We start from the raw sequence: 22,381 nt of genomic DNA, 5'->3' as shown, positions 1-22,381 counted from the left end.
ACCTGGACAGGACACAAAGGGCAAGGACCTCAGCACAGCCAGGCAGGCTCAGACTCCGCATGAGTCTAAAGTCAGGGGCAGAGGCAGGTGTGGACTTCAGCTAAGGATTCACGAGGCTCCCTTAAGCCCTAATACATCCCTGCACTTCCTTCTTCCCTCCTTACCTGCCCACATCTGTGGAGCAATGGGGACTCCGCAGGAAGAGAAGAAATGACACTGTCTCTGCAGGCACCTGAGTAGCCAGAGAGACTGGGGAGTGGGGGTGCGGCCTGGGCTGTGACCAGGAGTGAACACGGGTTCTAAGGGAAGGAATCAGAAGGGGCCAATTGGAGAGAAAGGCATAGGGTCCCAGGAAGTAAGGCCAGGCCAGGAAAACAGACCGTTTGACACAGGTGGGTCATATTCCCAGGGACTAACTACCACCTCGTCTCTCTCCTCTTCACCGGAAACTGGCCCGCAGCCCCTGACCATGGGAGCATCAGAGGAGGAGGCTGGGTCCAACCGGGCCTCCAGGAGAAACAGTGATGCCAGCGACGCACAGAAACTGAGGACAAGGAAGGAGTCTTGGGAGGAAGATGCCGAGTTCCATGTGACAGAGGACATCTAGGGCAGGATGACCATGTTCCTGGACCCTGTGAGGTTATCATGGGCAGGGTCCGGCCCTGTACACTCTCCCCATGTGGGAACTCCCGGGGCTGCTGGAGAGGAGGAGCCGTTCCCACTGACAGGGAGCAAATGGGAGGCTTGAGCACCCCACGCAGGGAGCAGGGGCCTGCATGCAGGCTCCGCACCTGCTCTGGTTTCTCTCTACACACAGGCTGTGGCTGGTTGCTGAGCGGGGAACAGCGGGAAGAGAAAGGCCATGTCAGCTGGGAGTGGGCAGCGGGGACACACTCAGGAAACCAGGTGCGCCTGACAGCACGCGGACCCCCGCCTGGGGCTCAGCCACTCGCCGCTCACCAGAGGTCGTGACCCCCACCACGTCTGTGCCCTTGGCTTGACTGGGCTCCTGCCTCTCCCCTCCTGATATTCCCCAGTCCGCGTCCAGAGGCCCCCCTGCCCTTGATATGGTACCCCATTCTTCCTTGTTTCGGTTTCTCAGCACTTTCCTCAGAGCAACGACATGCCCATAAATCACACACATTAGGACCAGTTCATAAATGTTCTACGAAAGTGTCACCTCCTCCCTCCACCAGAGGGAAATGAGCCTCCAGAAAAGTGTGTCCATGTGGCAAATCAGGCCAGGAGGGGGCAGCGTCTCACCACCCACAGAGCACAGAGTTTTGGCCTCTCAGTGTGAAGCTCTGGGGGTCACGGCCAGTCCCCACCCACTGCCCAGATGGCCGGCAGACCACAAGGTCAACCGAGCCTTGTGTTTCCTGTGTGTGAATATTTATTCATAGGAGCAGAATGCCAAACTCTGCAAGTTAAAAATGCATTGGTTTAGGATCTCCCAGGTGGTCCAGTGGTTGGGACTCTGCGCTGCCAATGCTGGGGGCAAAGGTTCAATCCCCCAGTCAGGGAAATAATATCTCACCATGCTGAGAGGCGTGGCCAAAAGATTAAACAAGCCAAAAAAAAAAAGAAACCAACAAAAATACTTGGGTATGTGTTCTGTGATGGCCTTCACTGAAGAAGAACGACTGAGAAGCAGAATGTTCTTCAAAACCCCAGCCATTTGGCCCCAGGATGCCATGAACATTCCTGGAGCATCAAAGCACATGTTTCTAATCGTGGCATGAGTCGCTGGGAAGGACCAGCAGGCAGATTAGAAAGCCGGAGAGAGGGATGCTGTGGATTGGCCGGGGAAGCAGGGGTGAAGTCCATGGAGGAGATCGTGAGGGTGGCCCTCGTGGGAAGCACACACCCCCGGAGGGCGGGGGCAGCGCTCACTGGACTCTCACAACAGGGGCTGCCCGTGTGCACCAGCCCTGGCCGAGCCACCTCAGGCAGGCCTATGACTGACCCACCAGCTGACTGGGTAATTAAGGAAAGCTCTGAAAATTCAAAGAAGAGAAAAACAACACAAAACTAAACGGGGGTTGGCAGAGAAAAGCACCAGTCACGAAGAGGACACAAGTTGAGGACTCACAGGAGTTCCAGCACAGAAAAGGGAGCGATGACACGGGCGTGGCCTTTCTCGGGCACCTTCATGCCCAGGGTCACACGATCACACCCCAAGTCGGGAAAGGCAAGTGGCCTTCTTCCCACCTCAGGGAAGAGAAACCTGAGACAAAGCAACCAATGACCAAACCCTTGAGGTCCCAGGGCGGCCGCTGACAAGCTGACTCCTCCCCTGGTCAGACTCCCTCGGCGCCGCCCCCCACCCCGTCACGCCCCACCCCCTTAGCAGACAACTCTCCAGTCAGGCTCGTCCCCAGTCAGGCTCCTCTCCCCTGTCAGACTCCTCCCCCAGGGCAGACTCCACCCCCTTATCAGACTCCGCCCCCTTATCAGACTCCTGCCCCATCAGCCCCCTCTCCCCCAGGTCAGAGCTCCCACGTGGCTCCAGCAGGGGGCGGTGGGACACCAACCGATTTCAGCCCCAGGGGAGGTCGCAAGTGCTTCCCCAAGGGCCTAGCTCCAGACTAGAAAACCTCACCTGAGTAATGGGAACGATCAACCATAGGATTTCAGGGGTGGGGGGCGCTGGGGGACTCACTGGAATCTACATGGAAGGTACATAAGCCCCAAATCTCCCAATGGCACCCGCTGCCCCAGTCATGCACCTGCTCCCGACCAAGGCCCCTCCTGGGGTGTGGGAGCAGACCAGGGGCCTGTGCGGGTCAGACACCTTGAACTCCTGCCCCGTGGGGGAGGGAGGGACCCGCTGGCCCCTGCACTCTCCCTCCCAGTACTCCTCAGATGCAGCCCCGACCAGTCAACCAGCCAGAGCACAGCAGGCGCTGCCAACCAAGGAGCTGGCGCATCTTCTAGAGAGCACGTCTGCCATAACCTTCCCACTGTACCCACAGTCCATACCTCCAAGCGGGCCTCCCTCCAGAATTCTCCCTTCACCTCCTGACCAGTATTAAAGCCCTCCTTCGCTAGTTTTGAAATATTACCTTTGTTCCACTGGCCCCACTGGAAACCAGGACTCTAACAAGTCCGAGGAGTACAGATCACTATCATCTGAGACAGAAGACAGGCAGACAGCTGCCTCAACTGGTGGCATCCTGCTTGCCCCACCAGTCTCTCAGCCTGGCCAGCACTTTACACCTGCACTGCGCTTTTGATGATCAAATTCTTCCACCTCTCCACACCCACTTTAGCTTGTCTACACCCTTCACTGTAAGAACAGCACTAGATATTACCTGACATTTGGGAGATTGTGACTTATAATAAATATGAATTTGGTCTTCCTCCCATCCCTTGCACAGCTTCAAAAACTCTTGGAATTTCCTAAGTAATGAGAGCAACCACACCCAAGTTTATGCTGATGAGGTGACTTTGAGAACCACACCTTGAGATGGGCTGGTTGCCAGGGAAACCAAGATGTGATTAGAGTTTGGAACTTTCAGCCCTACTCCTGACCTCTAGGGAGATCAGAGGCTGGATGTTGAATTCACTCACTGATGCCCCATCACCGGATCAGTCAAGACTGTGTAATGAAACCTCCATAAACCCCAAAAGGACGGCATTCAAAGACCTTCTGGGTTGGTGAACACGGGGAGACTGGGGGTGAGTGAGCCCTGGAGAGGGTGTGGGGGCTCTGAGCCTCTTCCCACAAGCCCATGGATCTCTCACCCCGAGTTACATCCTTTTGCAATAAACCACTGATCCAGTAATCAGTTTCCCTGAGCTGCTCTAGCAAATTAGTTGAATCTGTGGAGGCCGTCAGCACCTCCGATCTTTAGCCAGTGGGTCAGAAGCACAGGTGACAAGCTGGACTTGAGATTGTTGTCTGAAGGCATTGCTGTCTTAGCCTGTGGGGTCTGCAGCTATATCCAGGGGGATGGTGTCAGAATGGAGTTGAACTGTAGGACACCCAGCTGGTGTTGCAAAATAGCCTGGTGCAGGGGAAACTACATAGATCTAGTGACCAGAAGTGCCAGGGTATTCACAGGATTTTGTGCAGTGCAGAGGAAACAAGAGTCTTCCCCTTGCAGAACCATTTCACAAATAAGGAAGCCAAAGAAGAAAAACACCGAGGTGCTGCAGTCCATGGTCCCAGTCCATGCAGCTGGGGATCATAGACCTGCTGCATTGTTCAGGTACAACATCATATTCCAAAAGTCACAGAGTGATGGAAAGAGATGTAAAGAAGACCAGAAAGGCCTCTTACCTGACTCCAAAGACCCACTGTCTTCATCTGAGGAGGCAAGACCAGCCTGTGATGACAACACAGCCACAAAACCATCCTTAAATTCCTCGAAGTTAACCTGTGAATTTGAGAAAAGCGGTCAACACTGCTTTCGACAGGCCACATACATAACACACTAGCCTTTGGAGTTTTCTCAGATGGAAGATCTTATGTTGCCTTCAGCACTGAGGACATTTATTTTTTCAAATATTTACTTAAGGTTTTAAAAACCTGAAGATATAGTAAGGCAATTAAAAGTGTATCATAAGCCCATCACCAAAAAACACTATTAACAACTCCATAAAAGGAAATTAGATAAGTTAGAAAACAGTGCAGAAAAGAGGTGTCTGATGACCACAAACATTAGCACATAAAGAAATATCCATGCCTTCACCACCCACCAAGAAAGAGAACATGCCAGCACCTAGGCTAGTCCTCCACCAAGGTTCCTTTCCTGATTAAATCCCCCGCCCCTACATTGGGGGAAAAAAAACGCTCTGAACACTCACACATATGTCCTAAGAGTTTCTCTGGAGTATACGCACCTAAGAATGGGATTGCTGGGTCACAGAATATACATTTATATCCTCTTGGCAAACTGAATCTTTTGTCATTATACAATGCTGACGCTCTAGTTCACTAATGCTTTTTCCCCTAGAGACTAGCTTTCTTATGGAGTTTAAAAGTTTCACATCAACCAGTTTTACCCTCTTCAGGGACAACACAAAACCTGTCTAATAATTTGTGCCTTGGTTATCATTTATTTTAACTCCTTACAAGATATTTCTGTTTTATATAGCCAATGTTCATTTAGAATTATTCAAATATTTGCCACTTTGTTTTTCCTTTCTTCCTTCATTTCCAACCTGCCTGGGATAGTTTTCCCTCTATTTGAAATAGATCTTTCAGACTTAACGTTTTTCTTAAGTATGCTGGTGCTAAGCTCTTTTAGTGTGATTGTCTGAAATGTTTTAATTTCACTTTCTTTTTTCAGCAAAAACATAATTTATTAAAAGAGTATTGGAAATGATCCAGATGTACCTAAAGAAAATGGGTAAATAAACTGTGATTCAGCCAGACAATGAAAGACGACAACAGGGGAAACAAAAACACTGACAGAGACAATAAATGGACACTGACCTGCACTCTCTGAATACAGACTGCAGACATGATACTGAGTAAAAGAACCAGAGTATGCACTGAGCATGTGCTGTATATAGATCCACCTGTATGAAGTTCAGAAACAGGCAAACAAATCTCTGCTGTTCTCATCAAGACAGTGGCAACTGTTGGAGCCAGAGGGACCCCACGGGCACCTGAGGAGGGATGCAGGATGCTGGGGGCCCAGGGCTGCTTTCAATGGATGTTCACTGAGCTGCACACTTCCCAACTCTTTCCTCTGCCTGTGCTTCACCTGACGTCACACAGAAAGAAATCAACGCAGGAGATACTTCTAGGTCAAAATGTCACCGGTATGTGCTACAGAAGCAGGCCTGGGGCTCTAGTTCCAAGCATGCTTCCCACACCTGGCACAGAACTTGAATGAGCACATTTCTATTGTTGCCTCTGAGCACTAAATGCAGCTGTTGGCTGTGGAACGTCTCTGCCTGGGTTATACACTATCAGACCTGAAGGTGGACTACTTACATGTGTGTTTATCTTCTGGCTCCCCAACTAGCATGTGGTCTCATGGCTGACACATTGTAAATACTCAACAAATGTCTACTGGATGTGTTGGTCTCTATATCCTTCAAAACTGAGCAGAATTCACCTTCTCAAGGAGACATTCTTTCACCTTTCTTTAAAAAAAAAATCTATTTATTTATTTTTGGCTGTGCTGAGTCTTCGTTGCAGCAGGCTTTCTCTATTTGTGGCGAGAGGGGCCTACTCTTCCTTGTGCTGTATGGACTGACCATTCTAGTAGCCCTCACTGGAAGGTGGGCGTGAATTTGCTAAACTGCTAGTATGACAATGTCTGAAACTTCTCTCTTTTTTATGATGATGCATCAATTTCATCAATTGGATCTATTAATTTATTGTTGTTCAGTCACAAGTCATGTCCAACTTTTTTGCGACGTCATGGACTGCAACACACCAGGCTTCCCCTGTCCCTCATCATTTCCTGGAGTTTGCCCAAGTTCATGTCAATTGATTCAGTGATGCCATCCAACCATCTCATTCTCTGTTGTCCCCTTCTCCTCCCTACCTTCAATCTTTCCCAGCATCAGAGTCTTTTCCAATGAATCGGCTCTTCCCATCAGTGGTCAGAGTATTGGAGCTTCAGCTTCAGCATCAGTCCTTCCAATGAATATTCCAGGTTGATTTCCTTCAGGATTGACTGGTTTGATCTCCTTTTGACTCAAAAATCTTCTCCAGCACCACAATTCAAAACCATCAATTCTTTGGCACTCAGCCTTCTTTATGATCCAACTCTCACATCCATACCTGACTGCTGGAAAAACCACCGCTTTGACTATATGGACCTTAACTAATCTTACATTGAAAAGGCTATGTCCAGACTTTTGCCACGTGGATCAATACTAGAAAGAATACTCTTGCATAGCTTTCATTTCACAGAGATATTGTATTGCTTTCATTTTTACATTCCTAGCTTATAGATGTTGCCTAGCACATAGTAAGTGCTCAAAATTACTTGCTGAGGGACTTCCCTGATAGTCCAGTGGCTAAGACTCCAAGCTCCCAATGCAGGGGACCTAGCTCCACTGCTGGTCAGGGAACTAGTGCTCACATGCCGCAGCTAAGAGTTCAAATGCCCCAACTAAAGATCCCACATGTCACAGGGAAGACTGGTGCTAAATAAATAAATAAATATAAAAAAAATCCAAAAAACTTGTTGACTACATGGGAGCAGAATGAAATGCCCATTTTGTTTGATCCAATCTCAGATTTCTTTTGTGTCTTTGATAATACTTACCAGCTTTCTTCTGAGCCATCAAACAGGAGGGGATTTGGGAATTCTCTGGTGGTTCAGTGGCTAGGACTCTGCACTTTCACAGTCAAGAGCCCAAGTTCAATCCCTGGTTGGGGAACTTAGATCCCACAAGCTGTGTAGCATTACAAAAAAAAAAACCAGGAGGGAATCTGATGGCTGAGTGTGCTGCTGTTTTATCTGATACCATTTGACTGTGTTTCTGTGTCCTCTCCCATCACGGCTCACAAAAGGAGGAAGGGCCAGGATAAAACACATCAAGGAAACCAGATAACCTGTTTATGATGTTTTAATCGGTGCTGATTTTCACAAATGTGCCTTTTACTTACCTAGCCCTCGAATACAATTCTAGGTGATATCAAGAGGGGCTATAACAGGAGCGATCAAAATCACACCCGATTTTTTTTTTCTGGCCACACCATGCATGGCATTGGCATCTTAGTTCACCAGCCAGGGATGGAACAAGCTCCCCCTGCAGTGGACGCATGGTGTCTTAACCACCGGACCACGAGGGGAGTTGCCACACCTGAGTCTGAAGCCGATAAAGAAAAAGCAGTAGAGGGAAAGTGACCGAGCCGGGTGGGGTGGGTGTGTGAGGCAGAGCCCTCCTAGCCCCAGGAGCAGCTCTGCTGGCAGCACCGGCCACACAGGCTCTGGGGGAACTAACAGGAGTCAGACGCACCTCGAAGCTCCCCGGGGAGAGCAGGGAGGGGTTTTAGGTGGTTCTTCATTTGTTTCTGCCCAGGCACCAACTCAGGAATCTTTCCAGGCTAGACTTTTTTTTCTCATTCAAAATGAGAGCAGTTTTATTGAGTTCTGTTGGGGGGGGGGGAAACAGTCTTCCTTCTAAGGTAAGATGACCAACACAATTATAGGCACTGCTTTTTTTTTTTTTTGCAGTCTGTGGGATCTTAATTTCCAAACCAGGGTTGAACCTGGGCCCCTGGCAGTGAAAGCCCAGATTCCTAATGACTGGCCCACCAGGGGATTCCCAGGCCCTGTTTTAAATGAACACGTGTACCTCCCTGGTGTTCCAGTGGTTAAGAATCCGCTGCCAATGGAAGGGACATGGGGCTCGATCCCTGGTCCTGGCAGATCCCTCAGGCTGCGGAGCAACTAAGCCCAAGCACCACAACTGCTGAGCCTGCACTCTCGAGCCGGGGCTCTGCGACAGGAGAAGCCACTGCCATGAGGAAAGAAGAACGGCCCCCACTCCCTGCAACTGGAGAAAGCCTGTAGGCAGCAAGACAGAGGGCAGCCAAAAAAAAATTCATTAATTAAAAACAAAATGAATATGTTACATCTGGACACATTTAAGAAACAGGAACAGTAAGAAGCTTCTCAGTGTTCCCGTCGGGAAACCAAGGCCTGGTCCAGGCTCCAGATGACCTTTCTAGGCAACCTCGAACTTCCTAGAGAAATGAACTCCATGCACACTTTCTTCCTGTCTGGGACAGATACACTCAGAGGGCACCACTGAAGGCAGGGAGCTTTGGTTCCTGCAACAGCAGTGCGCGATGTTTTGTCCAGGTGCTAGATGAATTTCACGCTGGGCAATTTTATGAGACAATCTACCTTCGAGGTACTTCGAACCTGCCTCTGAATGACCCAGCACGTGAGCTGCACACAGATCTGTTTTGTGAACCATCCATACCAACCTTTCACTCCCCGGACAAATCAGCCAAACATCTTTCTGGAAAAATGGAACAAAAACAAATCTGTGGAAGTCACTATGCTTAAAAAAGGGCAATCTTAAGAAACCCCTTTCTACAACACAGGAGTTCCATAAAAGGATAAACAGCATCCCATTTCCTCCTAACTTTACTTTGATGAGTATCTCTAGTCAACTGGTGTTTCTCAGATGTCCATGGCTATCAGCACAGGCTCTTTACGTTTTTCTCTGCAAGAATGAAGTCCAGTACCCACCCTGGCGAACTGGTTGTTTCCAAGAAGTGTGTGCAGAAGGACAGGCAGCTGTTTTTCCAGACGGAGCTTCAGGCAGAGCTGGGTCAGCTCCTCCCGGTCCAGGAAGCCTGTCCCCGTGGTGTCACAGCTGCTGTAGACGTCTCTAAGTTGTGAAACGTAGTGGTTCTCTTCCTCTTTGTCCATCCCATCGCAGGCCGCGTGCAGGACAGGAAGACGACGTGCTGTCGGACTGACCCTCGCCTTCCTCCACTGTCCTGAGGCGCCGGGCAGTGTGGTCCAGGGCAGGGTAGGAGCTGGGGTGTGGGCACCAGGGTCCTCTCAGGGTACGTGAGGCTGGAGGAAGTCAGGTGAGGCTAGAAATGTATTCACAGGGAGCCCGTCCTCCTTTACTGGCTTGAAAAACCAGAATTACTTTGTTCTGTTAAAAAAAAAAAAAGTACCTATTATAGAATAATCAGAAAAAAAAGAGGTAAGTATAAAAAGGACCAAAGTTATCCAAAATTTCATCACCTAAAAAAATATCATTATTACTATTTTGGCAAACATTCACTCTGTTCTTTTCTCTATGCACTTACACACAGGACCTGCTAGATGCCTGGCACTCCTGCCCTAGGATTCCAGTCTTGGGCAGAACTCAGGTGTGGGGCTGGAGGTCAGAGGGCACCGAAGGCCCTCTCAAGAGCAGTGACAAGCCAGCCCCATCCTGAGAGAGCTTGCTGGACTGTAGCCCCCTCCCAATTCCACTCAAGGGCTGATTCAGGGGCGAGGGCCCCCCACCCTTAGCCCACTGTCACCCCGGTCATGCCAGCTTTGCCCATCACAGTTGAGTCTTGGCCATCCAGAAACACTTCTTTTCCTCTTCTTTCCCTCATCCCTAGGAAACTGAGACCCTGACCCAACAGAGCAGGCGCTTTGTCTTCAGCCATCCAGGTATACGCCATCAATGTGATTCAGACCAGCATTCTACAGGTCAGGCACAAAAGATCTTTCAGGTGCCCTTTGCTAGGATACTTCCTAACCTCCACCCAAATAAGGGCCAGACTGGCCGGTGTCGCAGCCCTGCTCCCTGGCCACCGGGGTGGGGGCCTGTGAAGGGGGACACCCCCTTATCCCTCCATGCCCTTGCGGCGTGCTGCGCCCTCAAGGGACCGAGCATGGGCGATCGACTGTCCTCACCGCGGGCCGGGAGGGTCAGGTGGGTCCCTGGTGATCGCCTCCCTGCTTCCTCGCTTCGTGGGTTGCTGTTGCCCTGGCTCCTTAGGCTCCCCAGGTGACGCTAGTGGTAAAGAACCGGCCTGTCAATGCAGGAGATATAATTATGAGATGTGTGTTGGATCCATGGGTTGGGAAGATCCCCTGGAGAAGGAAATGGCTACCCACTCCAGCATTCTTGCCTGGAGAACCCCCATGGACAGAGGAGCCTGGCATGCTACATATAGTCCAAGGGGTCGCAAAGAGTCAGACACAACTGAAGTGACTCAAGCACAGCACAATACTGCTTTCAAAATGCTGGGGAAAATAGTGGGAGAAAGGAATCGCTGCTTCTGGTCATGGGAGCCCTCCTTCCGCCCCAGGATGGGGGTCTTTCTGCAGCCAAAATTCCACATGGCAAACCTCAGCGCTGAGACGGGCCAAGAAGGTTTGGAAAAACTGAAAGGGTGCCTCCACCGGGGATATACGCTGGGGTTCAGGTCTGAACCACAACCACACTGATGCCCCCTGGCCTCCCCAGGACTCAAGAGTCCCAGAAAAGGGCTGGAAAAGTCACCGGACACTCTAAACACCTCAGAAGTATGACATCTCTTCTATTGTGCTCATCACACCATGACTGACAGCAGAATCACCATGCTGCACACGGGTCCCCAGGTTCCCAGTTGCTCAAATCCTATTTCCAGAAATGTTCCCCCTCCCTCCCTCCCTCCCAATGGGGAAAAGGGATCAACCTAAACACAGAACAAGAAGGTGAGAAGGAGAAGGGCTTTAACCCTGTCCCTCCCAGCAGGGAGCCAGGAGTATATCACTCCGACTCTGTTCAGACTCCCCAGCCTGTGTATGGGGACAGAGAACACTGTCCCCTAGAACCCCCACGCAGGACCCTGGGAGGGAGAAGACAGAGGGGACCGTCAGGTGGGGTCCAGTGCCCAGTATTGCCCACCCTTGGCACCCAGGCCTACTCACCCATGAAGCGCAGGCCTAAAGCCAAGTGGTCATTATAAATAATAGAATGTCCAAGGCCCTCTTCAGTTTCTCTCTTCACCCAAACTAAATTATTTAATCCTTTCTGGATTCTACAAATACATAAAGGTCCGCACATGGACACCACCAGAAAGCCCAGCCACATTCAGCGTTCCAGATAAAGAGGAGCCCTTGGCTTATCACAGTTTGATTCTTTTGAATTTGGAATCTGTAGATTCTCAGTAATTTGAGTGCTATAAAACTTTATTTAAAATTGGAGCATAAACTTTGCTACCAGGTGAGGCAAAAACCCTGTTTTCATCCTGGGGAGAAAACCCTGCCCTCAAACAAACTGAATACCAGTTAAGAAACAGTGGTTGACCAGCACTCTGCAGAACCACGCAGCCCTCTGGAGGCCATGAGGGAAGGCCATGCATTTAACTGATGCATAGCGATGAAGGAATTTAATCCATGGCCCTGGAAACCTGCTGGGTATCAAGACAGGGAGGGAGAAGAACAAGCATCTGGGTGTGCTGTGTGGACCCAGAACATTGCAACCCAGAACAACTCCAAACAAGGTCCTCCAAAAAACCCTGTAAAAGTGTGCTGACCCAGAACAAGCAGCACCAAGGTCGCATTCTAGATGTCATGTTCCATATCTGGAGAGATGTTACAACTCTGAATAAATATTGAAGCCCAGCCTTGGGTTCCAGAAGAGCAGGTCTGGGCACTATGTCAAACAGCCTTGGGGTTGGTAATCAACCTTCACACTTCAGCAGTTCTGAGCTTTTAGGATTAATCTTTGTATTAGCTGTTTTCATGGCTTTTTTTCTTAGTTTTCAAAACTTACACTATTTATTTACTTTGCCAAGGTCGGCCCTATCTCAGCGATAAAGCTTGAGAGGCCATCACTTTTATCAAAGGGATTTTCCATTCCCAACAATATAAAAATAAGTTGATGCATCATTTAATTGGTGATTAATATCATCTTTGCTCTTCTTACAAAGAGGAAAAGAGACCGGGCAAACTAATGCAGGGGGCACATGCCACATGGCAAGGTCAAAAAAAAACTTTAAAAATGAGAAACAGTGGGGAGTGGTGACATCATGCAAAGTGGCAGGGGACGAAACCCCACCAGAGCAAAATAGAACCATAAAGAGGGACTGGAAGGAACTATTTGAAACTCTAGAACCAGATCAGACACAGCAAGGTGATGAAAACAGGCTGCTGATCTTCGAAAGAGAGTGGTGAGCAGGAGCCAGTCACCACCCTTGATGCTGTGGAGACCAGAGCCGTGAAGACAGTGGCCCAGAGTCCTTTGGCTGGAGCCAGAGCGGGCAATCGGGACCACGTCACCCAAAATCCAGGGTTGTGTGTTTTGCTGGTGACTGAGGGCTTGGAGCAGATTCTGGCCTTGGGGTCAGCTTCCTTGGGCTGCAGTAGCTTCCCTCAGAGCATCTCTGTTACGGCTGTTTAGTCACTCAGTCATGTCCGACTCTTTGTGACCCCCTGGACTATAGTCTGCCAGGCTCTTCTGCCCGTGGGATTTTACAGGCAAGACTACTAGAGTGGGTTGCCATTTCCCTCTCCATGGGATCTTCCTGACCCAGGGACCGAATCTGTGTCTCCTGCATTGGCAGGCGGGTTCTTTATCACTGAGTCACAAGGGAAGCCCACAGAGTACCCAGGAGAAGGCTAAGGCGAACAGGAAGACTCTGCGGGGAAGACCTTCGTCAGGTCACCGACTGACTGCAGACACAGCAGGATGGAAACTCCAGTCACCACGCACAACAAAGAACACACTTTGTAAAAATAACTTAGAAAACTCACAAAGACAACTGTTCAGTTCAGTTCAGTCCAGTCACTCAGTCGAGTCCGACTCTTTGTGACCCCACGAATCGCAGCACACCAGGCCTCCCTGTCCATCACCAACTCCCGGAGTTTACTCAAACTCATGCCCATTGAGTTGGTGATGCCATCCAGCCATCTCATCCTCTGTCGTCCCCTTCTCCTCCTGCCCCCAACCCCGCCCAGCATCAGGGTCTTTTCCAATGAGTCAACTCTTCCCATGAGATGGCCAAACTATTGGAGTTTCAGCTTCAGCATCAGTCCTTCCAATGAACACCCAGGACTGATCTCCTTTAGGATGGACTGGTTGGATCTCCTTGCAGTCCAGGGGACTCTCAAGAGTCTTCTCCAGCACCATAGTTCAAAAGCATCAATTTTTCGGCACTCAGCTTTCTTTATAGTCCAACTCTCACATCCACACATGACCACTGGAAAAACCATAACCTTGACCAGACGGACCTTTGTTGGCAAAGTAATGTCTCTGCTTTTTAATATGCTATCTAGGTTGGACAACTATAGTCCTTAACTAATAAAAATCATTAATATCTGAGGTGTGGGAGAATCATAATGTCCAGATTTCAATAAAAACTTACAGAGCATACAAAGACACACACAAACTGGAGTCTTTTTTACAGTAGAATCAGTGTGGTTCATTTCATTTAATTTATTTTTGTCTGCACTTCATGGCCTGTGAGATCTTAGGTCCCTGACCAGGGATAGAACCTGATCCCACTACAATGGAAGCACAGAGTCCTTCCTAACTGCTAGACTCTCAGGGAATTCCCTGTACTAGAATTTCTAAATTCAACTCTCTGCACTTCTACCCAAATATTAAACAGCAGTTGCATGGAATAAGCAGTGATAGATTTTCCTCCTGAAGGAACCACAGTGAGCAAGTGCAATGGAAGGGCATTTGCTACAACAGACTTCTGATTCTAAAGACCCCCAAAATAACTTTTACACAGTTTAATCATTGCTGCCCAGTCTCCCTCAACATGATGAATTTTTTCAAGGTTTTAAAAAAAATTATTTATTTTAATTGGAGGATTTACAATACTGTGGTGGCTTTTGCCATACACAGACATGAATCAGCCCTGGGTGCACATGTGTCCTCCCATCCTGAACCCCAATCCCACCTCCCTCCCCACCCCATCCCTCTAGGTTGTCCCAGAGCACCGGCTTCGAGTGCCCTGCTTCCTGCAGCAAGCTTGATCTGGTCATCTATTTTACATATGGTAATGCACATGTTTCAATGCTATTCTCTCAAATCATCCCACCCTCACTTTTCCCACATAGTTCAAAAGTCTGTTGTTTAATCTGTGTCTCTTTTGCTGCCTTGCATATAGGCTCATCATTACCGTCTTTCTAAATTCCATATATGTGCATTAGTATACTGTATTGCTGTTTCTCTGACTTACTTCACCCTGTGTAATGGGCTCGTTTCATCTACCCCATTAGAACTGACTCAAATGTGCTCCTTTTTATAGCTAAGTAATATTCCATTGTGTATATATACCACAACTTCCTTATCCATTTGTCTGCCGATGGACATGTAGGTTGCTTCCATGCCCTGGCTATTATAAACAGAGCTTCAGTGAACACTGGGGTACACGTGTCTTTTTCAGTTCTGGTTTCCTCAGTGTGTATGCCCAGCAGTGGGATTGCTGGGTCATATGGCAGTTAAATACAACGAATTTTTAAAGAAATCTGTTATCTAGCTGCATTTGTTATAGAAGACGGACATTAAACCAACGTAGTAAGTAACAGCTCATTATCTCAATGAGTATAAACTTGAATTTTCAATACCGAGCAGGTCTGGCAGTCACGGTCCACCCTTGCTGTCTTCCTCACGTGGACTCTTATTGGCTGTTTTATGAGTGATTTCTGTAACCTTGTTATTCAATCCAGATTTCCCAAGCATAAGCTACTTTGCCTGTGACCCTCAATCTGAGAATAATGTTACAGAATATCAGAGTCAGAAAAGGGCGGTCCCAAAGGGTGCCATTCAATCACCCCATTTCACAGATGAGGACCTGATATTATACACTTAAGCACAGAGGTAGATTTCCTCAGTCGGCTGAAGAACATGGATGGATAGGACAAGCGCGAAGGCAGGCTGAGAAAGGAACATCTCCCGCCACTCCAGGTGTGTGGTACTTCTTTAGCCTCGAGGCGAGACCCTCTATCAGGGAAACCTATACCGATGCTTATAACTGTATACATTGTATACAGCTCAGTGACCAAGGAGCAGCCCCCATGGATTCCCCACTGTCTTCTTCTCCTGTCTTAGACTTTGGTGGTCTTCAAGGGGTACCAATGAGGTAAACCCAGGCAGCTGGAGCTGCTTATGCTGACCATTCACAGCTCCATTCTCTGTCTCAATGGCATCAAGTTAGTAGGCTAAAATCTGCTCTGGGAGGACTATTGACACCACAGTCATTGGAAAATGCTTCAAAGTAGGACTTTGGGGTCAGTTGTGAAAGCTTTGTTAGTATACCACACCACTGGCTAAAATTTGACTGATCATACCATGTTTTGATAGAGACTGGAGCAACCGGAATGCTCAGAACTTGTTAGTAGGAGTATAACTGGCACAACAGCTCTAAAAACCTGCTCAGTTTTATCTTCCAGAGCTAAACACAAACCCACCCTACAACATGGCAATTCAACACCTAGGTTCCAGCTCAACAGAAACCATAGATTTGTGCACCAAAAGACATGCTATCTTAAGCAACATTATTCATTGTACCCTAAACTAGAAGCAATCCAAATATCCATCAATAGTAACTATATAAGTGGAGACTTCCCTGGTAGTCCAGTGGTTAGGACTCTGCACTTACACTGCAGAGGCCATGGGTTAAATCCCTGGTTGAGGAACTAGGGTCCTGCAAGCCATGTGGCCAAAACAAACAAACAAACAAAAGTAAAAATAAGTAATTTGAGGCATATTCTGGGAAACTGTAAAGCCATGGAGAGGAATGAGCTACATAACAACCTCAATCTTATAAACATGACAGAAGAAGCAGATATTGCAAGATTCCACTTGCATGAAGTTCAAAAGAAGAAAAAATTAATCTGCAGTGTTAGAAGTTAAGATAGTGAGACTTCCTTGGTAGTCCAGTAGTTAAGAATCCGCCTGCCAATGCAGGGGACATGGGTTTGGTCCCTCATCCAGGAAGATTCCACATGTCACGGGGCAACTAAGCCCATGCACCACAACTGCTGAGGCCTCATGCCCTAGAGCTCATCATCTGCAACAAGAGAAGGCACCACAATAGGAAGCCTGAGCACTGAAACTGGAGAGCATAGCCCCACTGCCCACAACTACAGAAAGCCCAGTAGCAGCAGTGAAAACTCAGCGCTGACCAAAAAAAAGGAAGAAAGAAAACACTATCCAAAAAAATGATTAGCCATATTAAAAAAAAAAAAAAAGAATACCCATCTCATTCTTTTCAGCAAATTCCAAAAGAATCAGAAATTTTAACCAAAAAAAAAAAAAAAGTAATCTATGAAACACCTAGAATGAAATACAACTTCTTCATCATCCTTAAAAGAGTGGGAAGTTTGGGGAGTTGGCTTAAAAGTCAAAATTTCTATGAACAAAAGAATAAAGTCAGAAGATAAATGCCAAACAACAACAACAACAAACAACAAGGTACTATATACTGGGTGACTTAAAACAACAGAAATGTATTTCCTCACAGTTCTGGAGGCTAGAAGTTTAAGATCAAGCTGTTGGTTTCTTCTGGATTGTCTCTCCTTCCTGCTGTGTCCTCATGTGGGTGTCCCTGTGTGTGTGTGTCTGGATCTTAATCTCCTTTTCTTACAAGGACACATTCACACTGGGCTAGGGCCACCTGTTGGGCTGCACCCGGAAGCCAGCAAGCCCTGTAGCTGCCCAGCTGTAGGACCAAAGAAAGACACCAGATACAATGATGGAGACATCCACAGTTTATCGACCTTTCAAGTTTGAAGCACAAGGTCCTCAGGAGCTCTGCTGCCACTCTTGGGATGACCCAGCTAGTAGGCCTGGTCGTGGAGCAGCTGTGAGGCCTCAGTAAAAGTGCTGCAGGTCTTGGAGCTTGGGCTTCCTGAGACATCAAACAAGGAGGCCAAACCTCACGGCCCAAGGCACCTTCATCCTCTGACATCCTGGTTCTCTCAGGTCCATCATGGCATCTTTGGGCTCCATTCATCACCGAACAGGAGTCCAGGGAATGAAGTCTCAGGGACACAGGCCGTAGGGGCCACGCTTCTTACACCTAGAACCCTGGAACGGTCTCTGCCACAGACACTGTCTCCTGTCTCCCTCTGGCCTTTGCACGGAGTCTGGGTCAACGTCTGCTCAGTCTCCCTTTCTCTTTCCCTCTCCTGTCCTGGGCTGGGGAAAGGCGACATGAATTGTTCTTTGACATCCATGCAAACGCTGGCAGAAATGCACTATTAGCAGCAAACCAATGACATAACCAGAGGTACTGCAGCACAGCGCACGGTGGCCACACAGACCCTGTCTTAACATCAACAGGGAAACGCCCGGACACTCCAGAGCTCCAGAATCGCCTGTTCAACTACATCCGTGTCATTCTTTCCAACCAACTACACAATGTCCTAAACGCGCTGAAATGTTCTTTAAGATATGCCTACATGACTCTGCATATAAGTTAAATGGGGTGGTCATTATTCAGCAGGGCCCAGGAGGCAGAACGTATCCCCAATTATGTTTATGTTTGTTTTTCTTTTATGCTTGTATTTTCAAATGAATCAATATTTAAAGATATAAAAATATACAGAGAAAAATGTTCTATTTTTTAAAAATTTAAATAAAATATCTTTCAGTCTGTATTTTCCCCTGTTTCTTGCCTTCCGTGCATATCCAAATTCTCCTTTACTCTTTAAAGCCTCATCTAACCATTTCTAGTAAGTCTTCCCTGACAGCGCGAGCTTTTGCTGGACCTCTCTTCAGAATCCCACAGAACTATCTTTTTTATTTTTTTAATTTTTTTGGCCTTGCTGCTCAGCATGTGGAATCTTAGTTCCTTGATGAAGGATCGAACCTGTGACCCCTGCAGTGGAAGCCCAGAGTCTTAACCACTGGACCACCAGGGAAGGCCCACCATAGCACATCACGCTTTTTTTGTCATCTTCCCCTGCATGATCTGGCATTTACAGTGCAAGTTTGTGCATGTATGAATACGAATGTGTGATCTTCCCACGTACAAATAAAATCCTGGAATATTGGGGAAAAAAAATTGTGCCTACATGGAAAATGTTGAAAGCCAGGTCAGTCTCAGGACACAAACGACAGTATTTAAAAGACTCTAGCCCAGCTCACTGTACATGTGACCATCCACAAACACGTAGCCAAAGATGAAAATGATGTGGATCAGAAATGGAATCAAAGCTGATAGAACAGTGAAAAAGAACATATATTAATAAACAATCCAACATAATGTAACAGAGGGCACTGGTCTCTCTTTTCCAAACACTTTGGCTCATATCACATTTACTCAAAAGAAAAGAGTCTAAAAAAAGAAACAAAGAAAAGGGACTGCCCAACAGACACAGAAAGGTGAATGTAAAAGCTATTGCCCTTAAGCCTTTTCTTTTCTCCCTCTCCCACTTAAGTAAACCTACCAGAAGAATATGTAATATGTAAAATGTAATCTGTAATCCTCTGGGTTTGTAAGGCCAACTGCTCCTTTATCCTACTAATCAAACACTGAAGTGGATTCCAGAGATTTTATTCCAGCTGGGTTGGCACAACTCAAGAGAGACACCATCCACCCACGATCTTCTGTGGGAATCAGGAGGCCTCCACGCCTGGCCACGGCCTTTGGGTTGGAATCTACTCAGTCAGGCCTGGAAACGCCCCCTCAGAAGACTGGAAGAGGCCTCCCTGGAAAGATCTATGCCCAGCAGAGATGAACAGGGGACAAGCAGGTCCTGGGAAAAGGAAGGAGACACAGAGGAATTCAAACCAGTTATCTGGTCCATCCTCACAGCTTCAACGGCAGGTTCGGGAAGGGCCCCCCTGGTGCACTGTTAGCCTGGGGACCCAACAAATGAGCAACTTCACCTCTGACAAGAGCCCCCTGAAACAGGGCAGCCCCACACTGACTCATCTCCTCACTTCTGCATGGGAGGATCCGGACCTCGGGGACCTGCCGTGCCATCCTGCTGTTATCTCCCATCCTTGATTTATGCTAGAATCTTTTTTTAAATTATTATTTTTTTTTTTATTTATTCATTTGGCTGTGCTGGGTCTTAGTTGCAGCATGTGGGATCTTCAGTCTTCATTGCGGCACTCAGGATCTTTAGTTGCAGCATGTGGGGTCTAGTTCCCTGACCGGGGATCGAACCTGGGCCCCCTGCATTGGGAGTGCAGAGTCTCAGCCACTAGACCACCCGGGAAGTCCCTACGCTAGAAACTGGCCTCAGAAGTACTTTGGGAAAAGAAGTGCGTGATCTAAGGCACAGGCTGGAGGAATGGCATTTTAAAGGGAGCCGTGCACTGACAGGCCACAGGTGTCCTGACTTCTCTGAGCATCTGTGTCCCTAACCGGTGGCCTGTGGGCAACAACAGGGAAGGTATTTTCCCATTGCCTTTACGATGAGAGACACTTTATATATATAACCAATCAATACTGTGCTGGGTGTTCGATGCCACACGCAGGCTTTCTCTTTATGGCAGTCAGGGGCTACTCTTCATTGCAGGGCAGGGCTTCACCTGTTGCAGAGCACAGGCTCGAGGTGCACAGGTTTCAGTAGTTATTGCTTGCGGGCTTAGTTGCCCCTCGGCATGTGGGGTCCTCCTGGACCAGGAATCAAACTTGTGTCCCTTGCAATGGCAGGCAGATTCTCATCCACTGTACCACCAGGCAAGTCCAGTTAGAGGCAACTTTGAAAAAAAGAATCATCCCATGGCAAAGATACTTCCCTCTGATTCAGTGGCGGTGCACACTGGCTTGAAGTAAATCCAGCTGGGTTCACATGAAAACATGGGTCATGAGGAAAGCCAGGATAGGACCTCAATCTTTTAAAGAAAAACACAGGCTGTGCACCCCAGATTGTGTGTGCCTGAGTGGAGAAGGGCTGGATGTTTTATGCCAGAACCTAATGTTCTTTTCATTGGTGCCTATTCTACTCTAAACATACCCACTAAGTTAACGTTATTACAGCTTTTATTTCTATAATTAATTCTTTTATAAGCTATTACAACCTTGTAAATATTAATAGTTCAGCTTGCTGACAACATCCTGAGTCAAAACCACAGGTTGAGATGAATACAAACGTTGTTTGGTTCCCAAGAAGGCCAATTTGTTCCAGTTCACTCACACACCAGGTGGAGCAGCTAAAACTTTGATAGAAAAAACAGTTCTGATAGATTGCTGAGTTTGGGGCAATCACAGCAACTGAAAAATGAGTGAGGAATCCTGAAAAAAAAAAGAGAAGGAAAGACAGAAAGCCCCAAATTCTGCAAATGCCACCTAATTCACCAGACAACTCAACTATGCGTGTGTGGAGCAGCTTCCAAGCAGCTCAGCCAAGAATAAAAGAACTAATGGACTTCCTTGGTGGTCCAGGAGTTAAGAGTCCTCCTTCCGATCGATGCAGGGGACTTGGGTTCGATCCCTGGTCAGGGAACTAGAGCCCACATGCCATGGGGCAACTTAGCCTGCGTGCCACAGTGAAAGATTCTGCATGCCACAACTAAGACCAACACAGCCAAATAAATAAATACTTTAAAAAAAAAAGAATAAAAGAACTGAAATGAGATGTGAGCTGCTGCCCAGAGGCAGTGTTTTCAGTATGAATCCAACAGCACTTCCTACTGAAACAAACACAAATGAACACTCTTCAGAGGAATATAACAGAAACTCCCTTCTCCATGATACACCATCACAATGTCCAGGACATAGGCCAAAATTACTCACAAAAATGAAGAACCAGGAAAGAGTAAGAGAAATCAAAACCAGAGATTAACCTCAAAATGAGTGAGATGTTGGAATTAGCTGCCTTAAATCCTTTGCTAGCATGAATATACTCAAAGATGTGAAAGAAAAGATTCTCCTAATGAATGCACATATAGAAAACCTCAGCAGAGAAATAGAAACAATAAAACAGCCAAATGGAAGTATGAAAACTAAAAAAACCCATAATAACTGAAATTTTAAAATTCAAATAAAGGGCTTAATAGCAGAATGGATATGATAGAGGGAAAAAGTCAGAGAACTTGAAGAAAGATTAATAGAAATCATCCAATCTTAAGAATAGAGAAAAGGAAATTATTTAAACATAGCCTTAGGGATTAAAAAGATAATTTTCAAAAGTCTAGCATATGTCCTAGGAGGAGAAAAGAGGGAATTAGGCAGAAAAACAGACTGAAAAACAAATGGCAAAGATTATCCCAAATTTGGTGAAAAACAAAAATGTACAGATTCAAGAAACTCAGTAAACCCCATTTAGCATAAAAGTTAATAAAGCTACACCCAGGCACATCAGAGCCAAACTGATGAAAAGAAACATAAGGAGAAAATCTTGAAAACATCCAAAGAAAAAACAACACATCACACATAAGGACACGATAATTCAAAAAGACTGCTGACTTCTCTGCAGAAATAATGGGCTCCAGAGGACTGTGTAACTTCATCTTTAACATGCTTAAAAACAACAACAAAGAGAAAACTCTGTCCAGCTATAATTCTGTACACCAAAAATATCATTCAAGGGATCTTGTCTTCTTTGCAGCATGAGAATTCTTAGCTGTGACATGTGAGATGTAGTTCCCTGACAAGGGATGGAACCCAGGCCCCCTGCATTGGGAGCACAGAGCTTTATACTCTGGACCACCAGGGGAAGTCCCAAAATACATTTTCAATTAAAAAAACAAACTGAGAAAAATGCCAGTAGCCCTGTGCTAAAAGCAATGCTAAAGGAAACACTCTAGTTGAAGAGAAATTACGTTGTGTGGAAACTTCTATTTTTAGAAAGGAATAAACAGAATCCAAAAAACCAAATATCTGATTAAAATGAGAGAAAAAAGTTGTAAACTTGGAAAAAATACAACTAAAGCTAAAAAAAAAAATACCATTGTTTTGTCAAATTTGTAAGATATGTAGATGTAATATATATAACATCTGTACTATCAAAGTGGGTGAGACAGGGGTACACATTTGCAG

General features: G+C 47.0%; 1 protein-coding gene across 8 annotated transcripts in view; it reads right to left on the bottom strand.

Annotated features, from left to right (window-relative positions):
• The window catches only part of NINL (ninein like), a 114,610-nt gene that overhangs the window by 42,352 nt on the left and 49,877 nt on the right, over nucleotides 1-22,381 (bottom strand). For 6 of the 8 annotated variants that reach the window (XM_061125990.1, XM_061125989.1, XM_061125994.1 and 3 more), the window contains exons 2-3: nucleotides 9,180-9,597; nucleotides 4,286-4,382 (exon numbers count right to left, since the gene is read on the bottom strand). In XM_061125990.1, coding sequence (XP_060981973.1) covers nucleotides 4,286-4,382; nucleotides 9,180-9,362 — 280 coding nt within the window. In that variant the 5' untranslated portion in view covers nucleotides 9,363-9,597. Of the gene's footprint in view, nucleotides 1-2,092; nucleotides 2,174-4,285; nucleotides 4,383-9,179; nucleotides 9,598-10,355; nucleotides 10,475-22,381 lie in introns of those variants that run through there. The other 2 variants (XM_061125991.1, XM_061125996.1) reach the window with 2 other exon arrangements.

The sequence above is a fragment of the Dama dama genome, chromosome 23, assembly GCF_033118175.1.
Source record: "Dama dama isolate Ldn47 chromosome 23, ASM3311817v1, whole genome shotgun sequence".
Classification (NCBI taxonomy): domain Eukaryota; kingdom Metazoa; phylum Chordata; class Mammalia; order Artiodactyla; family Cervidae; genus Dama; species Dama dama.
This window is presented reverse-complemented; position numbering and strand designations above follow the sequence as displayed.